This window comes from Hemiscyllium ocellatum, chromosome 10 (assembly GCF_020745735.1).
Source record: "Hemiscyllium ocellatum isolate sHemOce1 chromosome 10, sHemOce1.pat.X.cur, whole genome shotgun sequence".
Classification (NCBI taxonomy): Eukaryota; Metazoa; Chordata; class Chondrichthyes; order Orectolobiformes; family Hemiscylliidae; genus Hemiscyllium; species Hemiscyllium ocellatum.
This window is the reverse complement of record NC_083410.1, coordinates 16,761,699-16,781,474: the sequence shown is the minus strand read 5'-3', so window position 1 is coordinate 16,781,474 and position 19,776 is coordinate 16,761,699. Positions and strand designations below refer to the sequence as shown.

Here is a 19,776-nt window from a genome sequence, read left to right as displayed (position 1 = left end):
TTATAGACCCCCCTAATAATCAGAGGGAAATTGAGAAACAAATTTGTAAGGAGATCTCTGCTATCTGTAAGAATTATAGGGTGGTTATGGTAGGGGATTTTAACTTTCCAAACACAGCCCGGGACTGCCATAGTGTTAAGGGTTTAGATGGAGAGGAATTTGTTAAGTGTACAAGAAAAGTTTCTGATTCAGTATGTGGATGTATCTACTAGAGAAGATGCAAAACTTGACCTACTCTTGGGAGATAAGGCAGGGAAGGTGACTGAAGTGTCAGTGGGGGAGCACTTTGGGACCAGCGACCATAATTCTATTAGTTTTAAAATAGTAATAGAAAAGGATACACCAGATCTAAAAGTTGAAGTTCTAAATTGGAGAAAGGCTAATTTTGACAGTATCAGGCAAGAACTTTCAAAAGCTGGTTGGGGCCAGATGTTTGCAGGTAAAGGGATGTCTGGAAAATAGGAACCTTCAGGAATGAGATAACGTGACTCCAGAAAAAGTATATTCTTGTTAGGATGAAAGGAAAGGCTGGTAGGTATAGGGAATGCTGCATTACTAAAGAAATTGAGGGTTTGGTTAAGAAAAAGAAGGAAGCATATGTAAGGTATAGACAGGGTAGATTGAGTGAATCCTTAGAAGTGTATAAAGGCAGTAGGAGTATACTTAAGAGGGAAATCAGGAGGGCAAAAAGGGAACATTAGGTAGTTTTGGCAAATAGAACTAAGGAGAATCCAAAAATTTTTTACAAATACATTAAGGACAAAAGGAAAACTAGGGAGAGAATAGGACCCCTCAAAGATCAGCAAGGCGGCCTTTGTGTGGAGCCGCAGAAAATGGGGAAGACAGAAATGAGTACTTTGCAACAGTATTTATTGTGGAAAAGGGTATGGAAGATTTAGAATGTAAGGGAATAGATGGTGACACCTTGCAAAATGTCCAGATTACAGAGGACAAAGTGCTGGATATCTTGAAAAGCATAAAGTTAGATAAATCCCCAGGACCTGATCAGATATTCACCAGAACTCTGTGGGAAGCTAGAGAAGTGATTGCTGGGCCTCTTGTTGCGATATTTGTATCATCGATAGTCACAGGTGAGGTGCCAGAAGATTGGAGGTTGGCTAATGTGTTGCCACTGTTTCAGAAGGATGGTAAGGACAAGCCAGGGAACTATAGACTAGTGAGCCTGACGTCGGTGGTGGGCAAGTTGTTGGAGGAAATCCTGACGGACAGGATGTGCATGTATTTGGAAAGGCGAGGACTGATTAGGGATAGTCAACATGTCTCGCAAACTTGATTGAGTGGTTTGAAGAACTAACAAAGAGGATTGATGAGGGCAGAGCAGTAGATGTGATCTGTATGGACCACAGTAAGGCATTCGACAAAGCTTCCCATGGGAGACTGGTTAGCAAGGTTAGATCTCAGGGAATACAGGGAGAACTAGCCATTTGGATACAGAACTGGCTCAAAAGTAGAAGTCAGAGGGTGGTGGTGGAGGGTTGCTTTTCAGACTGGAGGCCTTGACCAGTGGAGTGCTACAAGGATCGGTGCTAGGTCCTCTACTTTTTGTCATTTACATAAATGATTTGGATGCGAGCATAAGAGGTACAGTTAGTAAGTTTGCAGATGACACCAAAATTGGAGGTGTAGTGGACAGTGAAGAAGGTTACCTCAGATTACAACAGGATCTACTCACATTCCTGCTACAATATTAATGTTTATTTCCAATCCTGATACACCTTTTCTTAGGATTTATTGACTGTTCCTACTAGAGTTCCTAAATAGGTCTCCTATTTAATTTCCATTACCCTTTGTATGCATGGTCTTATTACAATGATTATGTTTTATTTTCTTTATATCACTTTTATGACCTAACCTTTTCTCCTTTATTATCTTGGCACCCTTCTGTTTAGTTCCCCAAAACTATTACCTTTCCTATCCCCTACACTGTCTGTTCGTCCAATTTCCTTGAGGGTTCTCATTTGACCATTTCGTATCACGTTGTCTATGTGGGATATCATGACTATATGCCAGAACTGCCCAAATTTGCCAGTTTTTGAAAATCCATTGCTCATCTAATTGTTATTAGGGATTTCCAGACAACGTTTCAGAATGCTTCCTAAATCACAATTCCCTCACATTCTCTTTCTTTGCCTTTTGGAACTTCAGCGGTTGAAACAACAGCATTTCCAATTTTCATGCGAATTATATAAATCCCTGAGTAGATTTCTTCCTTATTGTCCTGAATTTTTGTGGAGAAGTTTCAGGTACAGGTTTATAGGCACGGACTGTTGCCACTTTAACAGTGTAGTCTTCTGACAGTTTGGTACAGCTATGAACACACCAATCAGAGCACTCTCAAACATTTGCTTAGGCCGGGGCAGTTAAAACCAAGGGGTTTTAAGGTGAGATGAGACTGTTTTAAAAAGAACATGAGAGGCAACATTTTTTACACAGACAGTGATTCGTGCGTGGAGTGAATTGCCAGAGGAAGTAGTGGATGCAGGTACAGTTACAACATGTAAAAGAAATTCAGATAAGTACATGAACAGGAAAGGTTTGGAGAGAAATGGGCTAAGCACAGGTAAGTGGGACAAGTTTAGTTTGGGAACATGATTGGCATAGACTAGTTGGACCAAAGTGTCTGCTTCCATGCTGTATGACGTAACTAAGTTCCAAAAAGGTCTTTCTACTTCAACTTCACAGAATTGATAAACTAAAACCCATTTCCCCCCTCCCCCCACCACCACTTAGAATTTAATAATAAAACATTACAAGTCTTCAAAACAGAGTGCCTGTTTTAAGTTGTTGAATGACATGCCAATTAAGCAGCCTGCATTATCACAGATGCTGTTAGACTATTGGACTGTTAGATCTGCATTCATCTAGACATGTGGTGAGTTTTCCATCATATTCCTAACTTTGTGCCTTGTGAGAGGGTTGTAAATGATTGTAAGCCTGCGTTTAAGAAGGATCAGAAGATTATGGCCAACCCATCAGCTACTTTCATTCTTTCTTTTATCTATTCAATGATACACCTTATCCCAATCCCGGTGATTTATCAGCCTTAATTACAGCATCCACTTAATCATTGGGTCAGAGAGTGATAAATGGCTCACAAATGGAGTCCATTGAGTCCACATTGGCTCTCTGCAGAGCAATCCAGTCAGTCCCACCCCCCTGATTTGCAAGTTTAAACTCTTCAAATTCCCTCAATTTCTTTTTCAAAAATCATTGACTGTTTCTGTCTCCATCACTCTCTGCCATTAATTCTTATTTATCAATTTTTAGTCCATCAATTTGGAAGAGAAAATTTGACAGAAACCTTGGTAAGGACAAATGCAATGTGCTAATTTAGTAACTGAGGCATATTCCCTGCCTACATAGGTAACATCTGTCCAATTCGTGCCAATCCTTTTTATGAACCTTTTGTTACTTTACTCAGAAGTCTTTGAGTTCCTGTTTATGTTAGGTACTAGTCTATTCTCATACTCTATCAGGGTTCCACTGCATTTATAGTGTTCCAAATATAAATAAAAATCCTACTAAAATGTATGGTCTACTGTTATTCATGCTTTAAAATGTTGCCCTGTGTTTGTCCAGTTTAAGAGTAACACTGCCTCTAAAGGCAGTGAGACTAATTGGGAATGATGATTACTTCTCATTTGCACTTCTCAAATGTATGAGTTGGCTTTAGACTAGCTTGGAAATCCAATATGACTATACAGTCACCAGAGAAGCCATCTATCCTTTCCCACACTGGAAGATTGGTTTCAAGTTAGCTTTTACATTATTTACTTTATCTATTTCAAGGTGCTTTGTTAATTTCAGTCAGATGACTCAAACGATCAAAATGTTCAACTTATATATTTTCTTCTCCCCACCACATCCTACTCAGACACACGTCATCTGACAGTGTGCCCAATGGAGATGGGGTGGGTTATCAGAATATTTAATACCTCCAGGGATACTTCTGTGGGTTAGTTAAGCAATAGGTGTTCAGGTAACTCTTAACTCCCTAACCACACCTCTACCCCTCAATACAGTTGCTGCACTTGCTTCAACTAGCCTAACAGACACGATTCTTTCTTGTCCACAGAGCTCACAGAGGAGAAAGTAATGTAAGCAGAGAAGCAGATGAAAGCATTCAAGTTAAAAATTGACAGTCTATATTTGGTGCTGAAATAAACATCAGACTAAACAAGACAGCTAGGCTGCAGCTCATACAATTATTAATTTATCAAATTTTGCTTTCCCCAGCTGGGGAAATGAAGGAAAGACAAAAAATGCTGAGTGCCGACAGTGTGCAAGTGGCAGTCCGTGTTCGGCCCTTTAACCAGGTGAGTGGGAACTATTAAATATTTCATGTGATGAACAGAAAAGTCATTGATGAACACATCGACGGCAATTACATCTGACTTCTTTGTTATTGTGCATTTTATTGGTGTAGGTACTTTCCAGTATAGATTAAAGTCGGTGTGTTTTCAATGCCTTCAATCTCTTTAACCTCCAGCCCCAATATTCATGAAGATCCCTGCACTCCTCCAGTTTTCTCATTCATCTTGTATTTAATCTCTCTGCCTTTTAGCAGCCTCAGCCCCGTGTTCTGGAATTCCCTCCTGAATTCCCTCTGTCTCTCTTACCCACCTGCTCTTCTTTAAGGCATTCCTTGAAATCTACCAACTCTGCTAAGCTTTTGGTCACTGTGCCAGTGTAAGAGGTAATGTCACCTGAAGCGATGACATTCATGCAAAGAGCTTTTGGATGTTTTACTGGGAGCTCAATAAGTGCTAAATTGGTAAACATAAACACTATAACACATGGTCTGATGAAATCAGTTTATTGGGTTGAACTGTATTGAAATAAACAACATGAAACACAATTTTCTGTTTTACCCTGATGAAGCCTATGCATGGTAGTTCAAACATTGGTCTAATTAAAGGCACTGCATTATTTAAATTATTTGTCCTTTAAAATAATTGAACTAATTGTCTTGTCCTGTAACCCTTAACTAAATCAGTAATGTATTCATTGATCTAATGTGTTAACTACTGGAAATATATATATAATATGTATGGATGTTAAATCAGGGAAAGGTGATACTGAGGTCAATTTTAACCATGTGAAAGTGTATATAGGTTTTGATTGAGTTAATGTCTCACCCTGACTGTTACCTCTAATGAAAAGGCCAGGTATGTAGATCTTAGGCGTGACAAGATGGGACTTGGTTGTGGTGATGTCTACACTTGTATAGTTCAATGACACACACTGTTCTAAGCTATCCTATGAAGCATCCTACACACATTCCACAAGATTAAAGCTAATAAGTCTTTATCGATTATTCCAATTTGCAATAGCCTCCAAAAAAGTGACCTTAGAATTTTTGATGTGTGCAAGTCTACAGGGTGTTTTTTTTGCTTCATCTAAGAATCTTTTTCTAGTGCACTGTGCGTGTTGAAACATCAGGAGTATCAGCATCTCCGACAACGGACTGTTCATAGTCTTAGACTTGAGGCTATGCCAATGATGTCGTCATACTCCATCCCTCTCCACACATGTCATCCTGCTGTTAGTTAGATTATGCTGTGTGCAGCTGATTGGATTATTTAAGATTTTCACTTAAGCCGCACACAGCACGCTATTATTACTGAATTGTATGCAGTTTACAACAGTCCACGAGATCAGGCACCAACTTAGTGAAATGCTTTCCAAATATCAAGTATGTTTTGAACAAACTTATTGAGAACATCAGTTGCTAGCTCAGAGACTCTTTTGACCATAAATGACCAGAGGTTTTAGCCATCAAAATATCTATTTAGCCCAAGTGTTTTGTGTAAATGTGAACCCTGTGCAGATCCTATATGACCTGTCCACTGATTCGAGTAGACCGAGGTTATGTTGCATCATGTAACTGTCCATGTTAATTTGGTTGTACATTGATGTAATACCTAATAAGACCATAGGATCTTAAGATGTAGGAGCATATGTAGCCCATTGAGTCTATCAAGTTTGCTCTACATTCAGTGAGATCACGACTTATCTGATTACCTTCAACTCCAATTGGTTTTGCTCTTATTGTTAAAAGAGCTTGCTGCATGGATGAGCATCTAAAATACTATTGTTTATGACTTTGGCTGCTGAGGCAATGAGAATTTTAGTTGCATGAATTGTCTTCAGGTGTAATCCAGTAGCTCCATAGTCAGCAATAGTCCTCTTGTGGCCAATTACTTGTAATACAGGGGTCAACAACAAATCTTGCTCAGCAGTCACTCTTCACAAAGCTCAATTCTTGGCCAAGACAGTCACCTGCTCAGTCACCTGCTTCATGAAGTTGATGATGATCCAATGTGCTGTGCCATCAAACAACCGAATTGGAGAGCAAAAGGCATGAAAGGTATTCACAACCATGAGCTGTGTCTGTGTCACAAAACTGGTGAAGCCTGCAAGGATATTAGAGGGCACTTGCCATTGGTGGAATTCACATGACCAAGCAGATCTGACAACGATGTGTAAACAACACCAGGCAGTCAACAAAAACCTGTGCCCACACCTCCCTCCCTCACCTCCTTCCAAGGCCTTTCACATCCAGCAGAGATTTTCCTGCACATCCACCCACCTCATCCACTGTGTCCGTTGCTCTCAATGTATTCTCCTCTACATTGGGGAGACAGAATGCCAACAGAGAGTTTCAGGGAATATCTCTGGGACGCACACATCAAACAATTCCATCACCCCATTACCCAATCCCTTCAACTCCCCTTCCACTCCACAAGGACGTGTTAGTCCTGGGCCTCCTCCACTGCCAAATCCAAGCTACTCAACGACTGGAGGATGAACACCTCATCTTCTGCTTTGGGACCTTCAACTGTACGGCATCAACATTGACTTCATTAGTTTCCAAATCTCCCCTCATCCTCCCCCAGCTTATCCCAGATCCAACCCTCCAATTCGGCACCACCCTCTTGGCCTGTCCTACCCATCCATCTTCTTTCCCATCTATCTGCTCCACCCTCCACTCCGACCTACCACAATTACCCTGCACCTACAGCCACCTATCGCCTACCCAGCTATCTTCCCCTCAGCCTCACCCCACCCTCCTATTTATCTCTTAGCCACCTTGCCCCCTCCAACCCCACATTCCTGTTGAAGGGCTTATGCCTGAAATGTTATCTCTCCTCCTCCTCAGATGCTGGCTGACCTTCTGTGCTTTTCCAGCGCCACACCTTTTGACTCTGACTCTCCAGCATCGGCAGCCCTCACTTTCTCCCAGGCTTCTCTATGTACAGTCATAAGAATTTCCTGGCACTCAGCAACATGCAGAAAAGTACACTGACTCCACACGATATAGTCTAAACCTCTTAAAAAAATTATTTTTGATCTGAACAGGTTAATAGAATACACTCTAAGCTCTAGTGGCAATAATGATTAGTGATCAAACATGTCATCCTTTTTGAGGGGATACGTCCTTCACCCTTCAATGTTTTGGTTATCATCAACCGAGTGCTCTGTTTGATTAATAAATATATTTCTTACATGGCAAGGACACCAATATAATCATGAGAAATGAAACAATAGCCTTCTTACCAACAAGAAGTTGTTACTGCAGATGGCAAAAGGAAGATCAATTTTTTGAAGTATCTTCAGTCTTTCCTAACAAAGTGGTGCATTAGAAATGGCCAATACATCATCTATATAGAAAGTACTTCCAGTGCATTGAGTACACAAGTTTTCATCCCCTGTTCTACACATATACACATACATATATGAATTTTTCCAGTACCAATGCCAGATTGCTTCATCACAGTGAATTTGACATCAAGAGCTCCAACAGGATACCTCTCAGGGACCTTCAAAATTACCTTTGACCCAGTTGCATTCAAAAGAAGCAGAGCATCATGGTCCAACCCAAGAGCAGAACCCAAGAAAATAGTTTCAAAGCATAGTCCACATCCATCCAGCAAAAACAGGGTTTTCAGGATGACATGTAGCTGAAGTCTTTGTTGCTTATAAGCAGTGTTATTATTCCAGTTGGTGCTATTGCTGGACAAGTCATATGCCAGACTAAAACCTGACTTGATAGATTATATTTTGTTTATTTGGTTTTAACAATGTGGTCTTTCACTGAAACACAAGCACAAAATACTGCAGGTTTCAGTTTAACAATAAAACAGAGGTTTATTATGAAGAAGAAATGAAGATGAAATAGAATCAACCAAATTATTTACATATAACAATAATTTAACCATTTGAAACACATGGTAAAAATACAATTCCATTGATCCCAACAGAATTCCATTATAGTACTCAAACACCGGAGAGAATATCCATCTCCATCCCGCATAAAAAATAATTTAGCTGTGGCTTCAGTTCCCTGTCATGAGAATCTAATTACCTCTTCTTAAATGCCTCCAAAAATCCAGAATCTTCTATTTGAAAATCCAATGCTGTGCATTGTTTACTTTGTCATTCATAAACTCTCCCAAAGTAATTAAAACCGTGCTATTTTTGAAGATGTTTCTCTCTCATGCCTTTTTAAAAGCAATCAACGTGGCTACAGAAATATTAAAAGTTATTTGTTAAATCCCATCAGACGTACAAAATTCATGTGCCACTATTCATAATTCAAAATAAATTATATTAAAATAGAAATAAATCATACACCTTACTGGGGGCTAGTGTTTTTACTGATAGATTATTTGCTGTTCCATGATCCCCAAGAGGATGCATATATTTGAAAAGCAACTCTGCTTATTTTTGTCAACAACAAATCCAGTTAGTAAGCAGCAATGTTGCCTTTTTGAAAGTTACTTCATTTCTAAGCACTGATCCCAAGTCAACACTCAGTACGAGAATTCATTATTAAATTATAATTGTAAAAGTATCTGTTGGAAACTAATGTTTCATTAATGACCATCAGCTCAACCTGATATGAGCTTTAAACCTACAATGGCTCCATCAGCCATTTCTACTAACCTTTCCCTATCGTCAATGAACAGAGGATAATAAGGTAAAGTCATCTTCATGGGGTGACAATTGACAACTGAGAAACGCAGAGAAAGAACTACAAATGATTGCTATTTAGTTCCAATTGACTAGCTGATTTAATGCCATTAACTCTTTTGTCAGTATTTCAGATAGAGCATTAAACCAAATGCCCTCTCGGGTAAAAAGATTCCATGCCAATACTTCAAAGAACAACAGCAAAGGTGTTCTTCCCTAGTGTCCTGCTAATATTTCTCAATTAATCAACATCATATCAATCAATCTCCCATCCCCCCTCTGTGCCTCGATAGTATCAATGTCAGAAGTTATACGCTTTCGGAACACTGCTTCTCCTTCAAGTGAAGTGGCAGGAAGTGCACAGGCACCCACCACTTCACCTGATGAAGGAACACTGCTCCGAAAGCTTGTGATTTCAAATAAACCTGCTGTACTGTATCTTGATGCCATATAACTTCTAACTTTGCCCACCCTAGTCCAACACTGACACCTCCACACTTTGATAGTGTAGAATTGCTCTCAGCAAACTTGACCTATTTTCTACTCATCAATAACACCTATTTTGCATGTATACATCTCCTTTACTATAATTAGCTAGCAGTGCAGTGGCTTAGTTGGTTTAAAGCGACTACCTGGTAAACTGGGGTGTCCTGCATTCAAATCACAGTGGGTTTTGGGGCCCTCTTGTGGCATAGTGGTAGTATCTCTATCTGGACTGAAAGACTCAGGTTCAAGTCCCACCTTCTCTAAAGGTGTGTAATCACATCTCTGAACAGGCTGATTAGAAAAATAGGTTAGATGAAAAAAATTTACTATCATTAGCTGTCCTTTGTCTTCGATTCTCGACACCCTTACAATTTGTTTCACTCAACCTCCTTCCATTTTGCCAACAACACCAACATCGTTTCCCAGCCCCCTTCAGTTCTGAAGAAGAATCACTAGACTCAGAAAGTTAACTGTTTCCACAACATTTTACATATTTTTTTTAAGAAACAGATTGGCAATCATTTGTCATGTTTCTGTCTTTGGAATCTTGCTCTGTGAAAATTGGCCACTATGTTTCCCATGTTTCCTTGGCTATGAAAAACCTTGGGTTAACCTGAGTCGTACATGTCTTTATGTACACCTGAAAGGAGTACATAAAGACAAATTGTTTCCATTTGTTGCAATAAAATTTACTGTAAATGTAAATTATTCCTGTAGGATTTGACGAACAATGTCCAAAAGGGATGAATGTTAAACTCTCAATTGTTAACTATCTATAAAAATTTATTGAAAGAAGGGACTAAAGGTATGGTGTCTAAATTTGCTCATAAGTGCAAAGATAGGTAGGAATGTAAATAGTGAATAAAATATAAGGAGTCTACAAAAGAATATAGATAGGTTAAATGAGTGGGCAACAATTTGCCAGCTGGACTATAATGTGAACTTATCTATGTTAGCAAGAAGAATATTCTGGTGGACAGGTATTCTGACGTACACGGGGATCTGGGCCCCCTTGTGCATGATTTACAAAAGTTAGTCGGCTGATGCAAAAAGTGACTAAGAAGGCAAATGGAATGTTCTTTTTTATTGCAAGGGAAATAGAAAATAAAAGTATGGATGTTTTGCTGCTGTTGTATCAAGCATTGTTGTGGCGTTATCTGAAGCACTGTACAGTTTTAGGCTCTTTATTTAAGAAGGGGTGTAAATACATTAAAAGCAGTTATTTAGAAGGTTTATTTATTTGATACTTGGGATGGGAAAAGGGATATCTTTTAATGAAAGGTTCAATAAGCTAGGCCTGTACACATTGGAAAAGCAGTGATCTTACTGAAACATCCAAGACCCTGAGAGGACTTGATGGGTGGATGCTGAAAGGATGTTTCCCTTTTTTGGAGAGGCTAAAATGAGGGGACAGTTGTAAATTAGGGGCAGGGATGCTACTGGATTGGAAGATTTGAGCTATAATGAGAGGTTGGATCGGCTGGGACTTTTTTTACTGGAACATAGGAGACTGAGGGATGACCTTATAGAGGTCTATAAAATCTGAGAGGCATAGATAAGGTAGATAGCCAACAACGTTTCACCATGGTGAGAGAGCCTAAAACTAGAGGGCAGAAGTTTAAGGTGAGATGGGAAAGATACAAAGTGGTGCAGAGGGGTAATTTTTTTATGTAGAGGGTGATGAGTATCTGGAACGAACTGAAAGAGGTAGTAGTGGAGACAAGTACAATTTTGTCATTCAAAAAACATTGGACATATACACGGATGGGAAAAGCATGGGGAGATATGGACCAAACAGAGACAAATGGGAATGGACTAATTGTGAAAACTGGGTGGCATGGACAAGTTGCACTGAAGGGGCTTTTTCCATGCTGTAAACGTCTACTAATGCAGTGAGCATACACGTATTCTTATGTTAATATGCTTTATTTTCCCACCATGTGTTTTAGGCTCTTGTGTTTAGCATCTTCCATGTTGTTCTCCATTACCACAACTCTTGTCAATAGTCATAGCCGACATTTAGTGTAATGGCACATGAGGGTCTACACTGGTGACATTAAAAGGTATAATCCGTCAGAGAATAATCTGTAGTTTCCTTAACCTGAAGTAATCCAGGATATTCCTCATTCATTGTTGTAAATATTTCTATATTAGTTTCTACCTGACTGCCCTTTCCTTTAACAATGTGTCACCCTCACATGTCTCAACAGATGGAGAAAGATGCGGGAAGCTGTTGCATTATTTCCATGGTTTTAAACAGTATCACAGTTTGTCATCCAAGAAATCGGAACAACACAAAAACCTTTTTATTTGACCTGTCCTACTGGTCACACAATGGATTTATCAAAAACAAGGAAGGAATTCTTATTCCAGATGGACCTGCGAGCAAATATGCAGACCAGGTAAAATGACATCTGGAAGGAGCTTTAGAGAAGACAATATTGACTTTATTAAGAGTGCAGGATGTGGGCAGACTCTTCGGTTCCATATTGTAGGAGTTTTGCATGGCTTCAGGAGCCATTCTGCAGCTCATGTATAAGGAACACCAGGAACATTCATTTCAAGTGACAATATTTCCTTTCACATCCTTTGTGACATTTTATCACAATAGTTTCGAGAATGGATTAACCTGTAGAAGATTTTTTTCATTTTTTTTCATGGGATGTGGATATTCCTGGTTAGGCCAGCATTTATTGCCCATCCCTAGTTCCACAGGAGAAAATGGTAATAAGATTACTTCTTGAACTACTGCAGTCCATGACTTGCTGCTGTACCCATTATCTGTTAAATTACATCTTTTCAAATTAATGTGCTGAACTGAACTGGCTATTTTTCTTTTCTTTTATTTTCACTATTAGAAAAGGACACATAAATATAACTGAAATATGAAGTATAATCTAATAAAGTGAGGTTTTCTCCTGGGAATCTGTAAATCCCAAACTTACAGCCACTGTATGAAGAGCTGACCCTTTAATTATGTACAGACATTAGCTTTGTTACCTGACATTTAATTTTTGTAGGGGTACATATCTCTCTTTCAAATTATACTCCTCTCCTCTTTCCTGTACTGTTCCCAGTCAACGTACCACCACCAAGAGAATTTTTAAACATCAGACTGAATAAGGTATGTGCTGGGGTCTCTGTAGGAGAATGGTTCAGATTATGTGGAATGCCAAAAAGCTAGACTTTGAACTTTGCATTTGTTTAAAATATCATTCAAATTTATATTTGATCTTTCATACATCAAGAGCATTTTCTAAACAGCCATGGGCTGGGAATTAAAGATGAGCAGAGAAGCTTACAGATTCAAGCACAGAATGACTGAAATGTTTTGGACATTTACAAAAGTAATTTAAAAAACAAATTGATTTTCATCTCAAGACATTTGGAATATAATGGGGTGGAAATTAGTTTACAGCTGTATACAGCTCTGATCTGACCCTGTCTGGAAACCTGCATTCAATTCTGAGCAGCAGACCCCCTGGAAAAAGATACTGGTCTTGGAATGGGTACAACGCAGATTCACCAGAATGATATCAACGCTTAAAAGGGCTAGATTTTGTAAGAACAGATTTCGTCGACTTGACTACTAGACTAAACATTTCAAAACTTAAATATTATTGAAGAAAAGGGACATGCTATTGAAGCTTTATTTTAATCTTGTACTCATCAGGAAAGATGCAAGAATGCCGGATCTCAAAGGGAATAAGAATTTATACTGCAACAACAACAGAATGCTGATTGGTTAGTAACTGGACTCTGAGGCACTTCCATGGAGAATGCACCAGAAGAAAGTTAATGTCGCACAAAACACATTCACATTAAGGTCAGACCTAAAAGCTATTCATTAAAAAAAGCACCACGACTACAGAAAAGTTTACAAGTTATTATTAGCTTCTGAGATACAAAAAAATATTACTGACCCAAAAAACAACAACCCAAACTCTTACAACAAATAACATTAAAAATGACATGTATAAATCCCAGAGATTATATCACAGGATACTTAAGGATTTAAAAAATTGCTGAATTTTGTTTAAAATGTGTTTTCTTTGAGATGACCATTTGATGATGTTGGCCAACAGGTGTTAAACAAAGTACCTTTACAATTAAACAAAAAAATTTGGGTAAAGTTTGGATGCATTCTTCATGGCAATGACTCAATGAGTCATAATGTGGAGGTGCCAGTGTTGCACTGGGGTGGACAAAGTCAGAAATCACATGAAACCAGGTTATACTCCAACAGGTTTATTTGAAATCACAAGCTTTCTGAGCTCTGCTCCTTCGTCAAGTGGTGACTTCATTTGAATGAGGTAGTAGCTCTCCAAAAGCTTGTGATTTCAAATAAACCTGTTTGACTATAACCTGGTGTCATATGACTTCTGATGCAATCAATCATAGAATCCCTACAGTGCAGAAGGAGGCATTTGGCCCATTGTGTCCACACTGACTCTCCAAAGAACACCCCAATCCCAACCCCATCCCTGTAGTCCTACATTTCTCAAGGCCAATCCACCTAACCTGCACATATTTGGACTGTGGGAGCACCCATACAGACATGGGGAGAACATGCAAATTTGCCCAAGGCTGGAATCAAACCCAAGGCCCTGGCACTGTGAGGCAGCAGTGCTAACCACTTTGCCATCATCAGAGAATCAGAGTCTAGTTGCCAACCAATCAACCCTGATTCTCATGCAGTAAAGTGTTGTTCAGTTTCAGATTTGGCATTTTTGCAACTGTCCTGATGAATGAAATGGAAAGAAACGAAAAACATTGAACTTTGTTTAAAATTTGTTTTCTTAGAAAAGAGTATTTGATGATCTTGGCCAAGAAATGTTGAATAATGCATGGAAGGGATACAACGCCACTCTACTAGCCTATGGTCAGACAGGCTCAGGAAAGAGCTACTCTATGATTGGTTATGGTCCAGATAGAGGGATAATCCCATTGACATGCGATGGGTTGTTCAAAATAATTCATCAAAATCAAGAACCTGATAAACAGTACCAGGTAAGGATTAGCTATTAAGAAGCTGTTTGAAGGTCGGTACTGGACATTGGTATTTACTGTGAAATGGGATTAATGTGTACTTGGTGAAAAGTAATACCTTTGAAGTGATGAGTAGGTGATGTGTAGACTGGGAGGAGGTACTAGTAATGGGTGAGGGAGTGTGGATCAAAACTGATTAAGCATAAGCATAAACTGTAGCCTAGAACATCTCAAAAATACTTATTCAAATATTGCACACTAATAAAGATGATTAAGTATTGCTCATACACTTTAGAAATTGGCTTTACCCACTTCATTAACCATTAACCATTTCAAAAGAATGGCAGAAAAATCCCAGTTGGAAGTAGAGAGCTAACCACTATTCATTTCAACCAGCCTTAGAATGGAAGTGTTTGTCTGATGTGGGAAGGCCAAGCAGGGATTGGGCCAATTCTCAAAGGAACTGGAGAAGGCCATTCAGCCCCTCGAGCCTGTTCAACCATTCAATAAATCATTGCTGATCTGTGGCCTAAATCCAAAAGCCTATCTTTCATCCATATCCCTTTATACATCTGCTTAACAAAACTAATCACCTATCTCAGATTTATAATCTATAACTGCTGCAGCATCTACTGCCGTTTCTGGAAGTCAATTTCAAATCTCTCCATCCTTTATGCGGAGACATTCTTTCTAACATCTCTCCTCAATGATTTGACCCTAATTTTCAGACTATGTCCCATACTCAATGGAGTTTAGAAAACTGAGATGTGGTCCTATTAAAACATAAGAGGGGTGACAAGTCAATACTGAGAGATGTTTACTCTCATTAGGGAATCTAACCAGTTTAACTAAGAGGTCCTGGTTTCTGACAATGAACGTAGATGATGAGGAATTTCTTCTCTCAGAGGGTTATTAGTCTTTGTATTTCTCTTTCCTTAAGAATAGAGGAGGTTGGATCATTGAAAATATTCAAAACTGAATTAAACAAGTTTTGATTGACAAGGGAGTCATGAGTTAAAGGCACTGGGCAGGAAAGTGGTGTTAAGGCCACTATTTGGTCAGCTGTGATTGCATTGAATGTTAGAACAGGCACAAGGATCTGAAGGCTGTACGCCTGCTCCTATTTCTTATCTTCTTATGATGACTCTTTCCAGATTAAGTCACATATCTATCAATCCCCATTATAGGCTATTGACCAAAAAATAGTGATTAGATTAAAAAAATGACCAATAAAATCAGGTTAGAATTCTAGGAGAAAAGGCGATTATAGAAAAATGGCACAAGTAGTTCCACATATTCATAGAATCCCTACAGTGTGGAAACAGGCCATTTGACTCATCAAGTCCTCACCAACCCTCTGAACAGCATCCCACCAAGACCAACCCCATACCCCTGCATTTTCCATAGCTAATCCAGCTAGCCCTGCAGATCCCTGGGCACTGTGGAAAATTCAGCATGGCCAATCCATTTAATATGCACATCTTTGGACTGTGGGAGGAAGCCAGATTTCCCAGAGAGGATTCACACAGACATGGGAAGAATGTGCAAACTCCACACAGACAGTCACCTGAGAGTAGAATCAAACCCGTGTCCCTGGTGTTGTGAGGCAGCAGTGCTAACTACTGAGCCACTGTGCTGCCCCTGGGTAGAGAAATAGAAGTTCCAGAAATCTATATTCCTCCCAGCAGGATCAGGTAAGATTTTATTTTATATTCATGTAGTGTTTAGGTTGTTGAAGGGTGAGGTTAGTCACATATCTAAGCATCGTTATCAGCTAGTGATGAAAGTTGTTAACTTTGAGACTGATACATATTCTCTTAAATGCATTTTTTTAAAAAAATTACTGTACACCAAATTGGTTGACTCCTTTTTAATCCATTTGCCCAAGGTGGGGCACAGGATCAATTAAGTAAATATTGTTGAGTAAAGTCAGATTTTGTCAACACTTTTCATCTTGCATTCATCAGGTCAGTTCTCAAGGATTACCACCATAAAGGGAAGACAATCATTTTATTTGTATGAGAGTAGAGTGCTGATTGGTAGGCAAGTGGATTCTGATTGGTAGAAGCATTGTCATGGGAAATGCACCACTTAGACAGTTTGTGGCAAACCTTTGTTTAAATTTAAATCAGGTGGATTGAGTCTGATTGGTCATGACATTGCCCTGAGAAATATACCCAAGCATGGCTGTCACCTGTTTCATTGAGTTGGGACAAGCACAGTGTTTGTTTGTGTTCTTTCTGTTTGTACAATAACATATGTATCTCCCAGAACATCACACTGCAAGCCTGAGTGACAATCTTACATTGGGTTTCAGAGTAATTCTTGGTCTGATGATTGCAAAATGAAAGTTTCAACAAAATATCCTTTTTTAAACATTACTCAAGTTCTATCCTACAAAATGGCCATCAGTACGTGTGGAGAGTAGAATTCGTCGAACAATTGATGTGGAGGACCAGAGAATGCAGAATCTGAATGTAGTGTCATTGTAGACACACATGGCCACTGAGGACTGTTGAGTGACCATGTCTGAAATTGTAATTAATCATTATTAGAAATTCAAGAAAGCAGTTCCCCATCCCACCTTCTGATTGGACGTAATGGTTAGACTATGTGAGCTGGCCATGCTAGTGATGTCCAAACCCTAAAAATAGGTAAAACACATAATAGTTTAAGTGGAAGAAGTAAATGAAATAATGAAAAAATGATTGGGAGTGTAAAGGAGGAACTGCGGAGCTAATGAAGATAGAACAGGCTCAGGAGAACCAAAGTAAGACTAGGAGGAAGCAGAAAGCACATTTTCTAAGGTTAATTAATTCAATAGTAACTTCTTGGTGGCAGCAAAACTTACAACTGAATGTTCAAATAGAGGCTATCCCTAAATTAACTGAAGTAAATTTAGTCTTCAACCTGAAAATAGACATTCTGTAAATAGAATCAATTACATTGTCCGGGATAATTCACTAAGTGTGTTAACAGCAAAGAGGTTCTCCCACATTAAACTCACTTCGATTAACTGAATAAATGCTAACAGTCTTTGGTCTCAGAGAACAAGTCTCCCCCAGATTAATGAATTAAATGAAAATTAGGGTCTTGCAGGATTGATCTTATAATGAATAAATATACAGAAATTCCAAACAGAGACAAAGTGAGATAAGATATTCAAAATTAACTTAGTTTTATCAAGAAGCATTTTAAATTCTATACTGAGATTTGCCACTGTATTTGGCCTTCTCCAATCTCACAAAGACCTTCAGCTCTGTCAACAGCCTCTATCTGGTGAGGCACAGTGGCTTAGTGGCTAACACTGCTGCCTTCTAGCACCAGAGGCCTGGGTTTGATCCCAGCCTGGGGTAACTGTCTGCATATTCTCCCCTGTGTCTGTGTGGGTTTTCTCCTTGGTCCAATGGTGTTTAGGCTAGGTGCATCAGCTATGGGAAATGTAGGGTAATGGGGATAGGCAGCAAGAAAGAGTAGACAGAATCCAGAGTGTTCTTAACCCTAATTCTTCATCAAACACTACCTCCCCCCACATGGCAGAGTCTACTACTTCAGGGTTGGACTATTCAATCCCTGCAGACCCACTCCTGAATTTTGGAATATTGCATGCAATTCTGGTCTCTTTCCTATCGCAAAGATGTTGTGAAACTTGAAAGGGTTCAGAAAAGATTTATAAGGGTGTTGCCAGGGTTGGAGGATTTGAGCTGTAGGGAGAGGTTGAATAAGCTAGGGCTATTTTCATTGAAGCGTCGGAGGCTGAGGGGTGACCTTATGGAGGTTTATAAAATTATAAGGGGCATGGATTGGGTAAATAGGCAAAGTCTCTTCCCTGGGAGTCTAGAACTAGAGGGCATAGGGTTCGGGTGAAAGGGGAAAGATATAAAAGAGACCTAAGGACAACTTTTTCACGCAGTGGGTGGTACATGTATGGAATGAGCTGCCAGAGGAAGTGGTGGAGGCTAGTATGATTGCAACATTTAAAAGGCATCTGGATGGGTATATGAATAGGAAGGGTTTGAAGGGATATGGGCCAGGTGCTGGGAGGTGGGACTAGATTGGGTTGGGATATTTGGTCGGCATGGACGGGTTGGACCGAAGGGTCTGTTTCCGTGCTGTACATCTCTATGACTCTATGATTCTATCCTTGAACCTGAGGGACAACAGAAGGAAAAATAAAGTGAAAACACCCAGAGCTAGAGAAGAGTTACTGTGAAGTAAGGATCTTGAAAGATCAAGATGTAATTTTTTTTAAAAAACTTACAACATTGAGTCTAGATTAGAATGGAGCTGGAAAAGCACAGCAGGTCAGGCAGCATCCGAGGAGCAGGAAAATCGATGCTTCGGGCAAAAGCCCTTGATCATTATGAGATATGTCTGAGTGGCAGAATCTTAATCAAAGCTACATATAATGGGATTGAAGGGTGAGAAAAATGAGGACACCATGATTGTTGCAGCAATGGGAAAGAACTGAAAGAAGTGAGGATGATATTAGGAAGGGTCATTGCAGGGACAGCAGAACAGCACACAGATAAAAAAAATCTCAATGGGAGAGGAACACAAGAGGAAGATGTATTTGAAAACTTCTAGTTCCTGAGACATGACAGGTGGAAGACAATGTGTATCCTCCAGATGACCATATGCAATAGGAGTATGATGTATTCAGAATATTAGATTAGATTACTTACAGTTTGAAAACAGGGCCTTCGGCCCAACAAGTCCACACCGACATGCACCCAACCAGACCCATTCCCCTACATTGCACTACAGGCAATTTAGCATGGCCAATTCACCTAACCTGCACATTGTGGGAGGAAACCCACATAGACACGGAGAGAATATGCAAACTCCACACAGGGAGTCGCTTGATGCAGGAACTGAACCTGGGTCTCTGGTGCTGTGAGGCAGCAGTGCTAGCCACTGTGCCACCGTGCCGCTCACAACTATATTATGCAGTTTCTTGTTTCGATCGGGCCCAACAACAGTGAACAATGTATTGGCTGTACTCTACCCAGTGACTAAATGACTTGGCAGATCACGTTGTCCAAATGCGGGTGTAGGTGCTGGTTGATAAATTCACATCACTTTTTCACACACAAGTAGGATCATGTAACAGCTCAATTAAACTACACCATATGAGCCAGGAAATTCATTCAAGAGAAAACTTAACAACTAGTAAATATTATGAACCTTGCCTAGTATTTTTGAATAAAATTAAAGTAATAATTCAGTATTAGGTTTTAGTGATCATTCAATCTTTGTTTATGCTTTGTTCTTTGTCCTGAGGTAATCCAAATCTCTAAATTG

The 19,776-nt window shown here is 39.5% G+C and overlaps 1 protein-coding gene across 1 annotated transcript in view; it reads left to right on the top strand.

Moving 5' to 3' along the window:
• The first annotated feature begins 2,541 nt into the window (after nucleotides 1-2,541).
• The window catches only part of kif28 (kinesin family member 28), a 71,400-nt gene continuing 54,165 nt past the window's right edge, over nucleotides 2,542-19,776 (top strand). Inside the window, 4 exon segments of the mRNA XM_060830709.1 lie at nucleotides 2,542-2,581; nucleotides 4,258-4,337; nucleotides 11,694-11,885; nucleotides 14,287-14,493. Of these exon segments, the coding sequence (XP_060686692.1) occupies nucleotides 2,542-2,581; nucleotides 4,258-4,337; nucleotides 11,694-11,885; nucleotides 14,287-14,493 (519 nt within the window).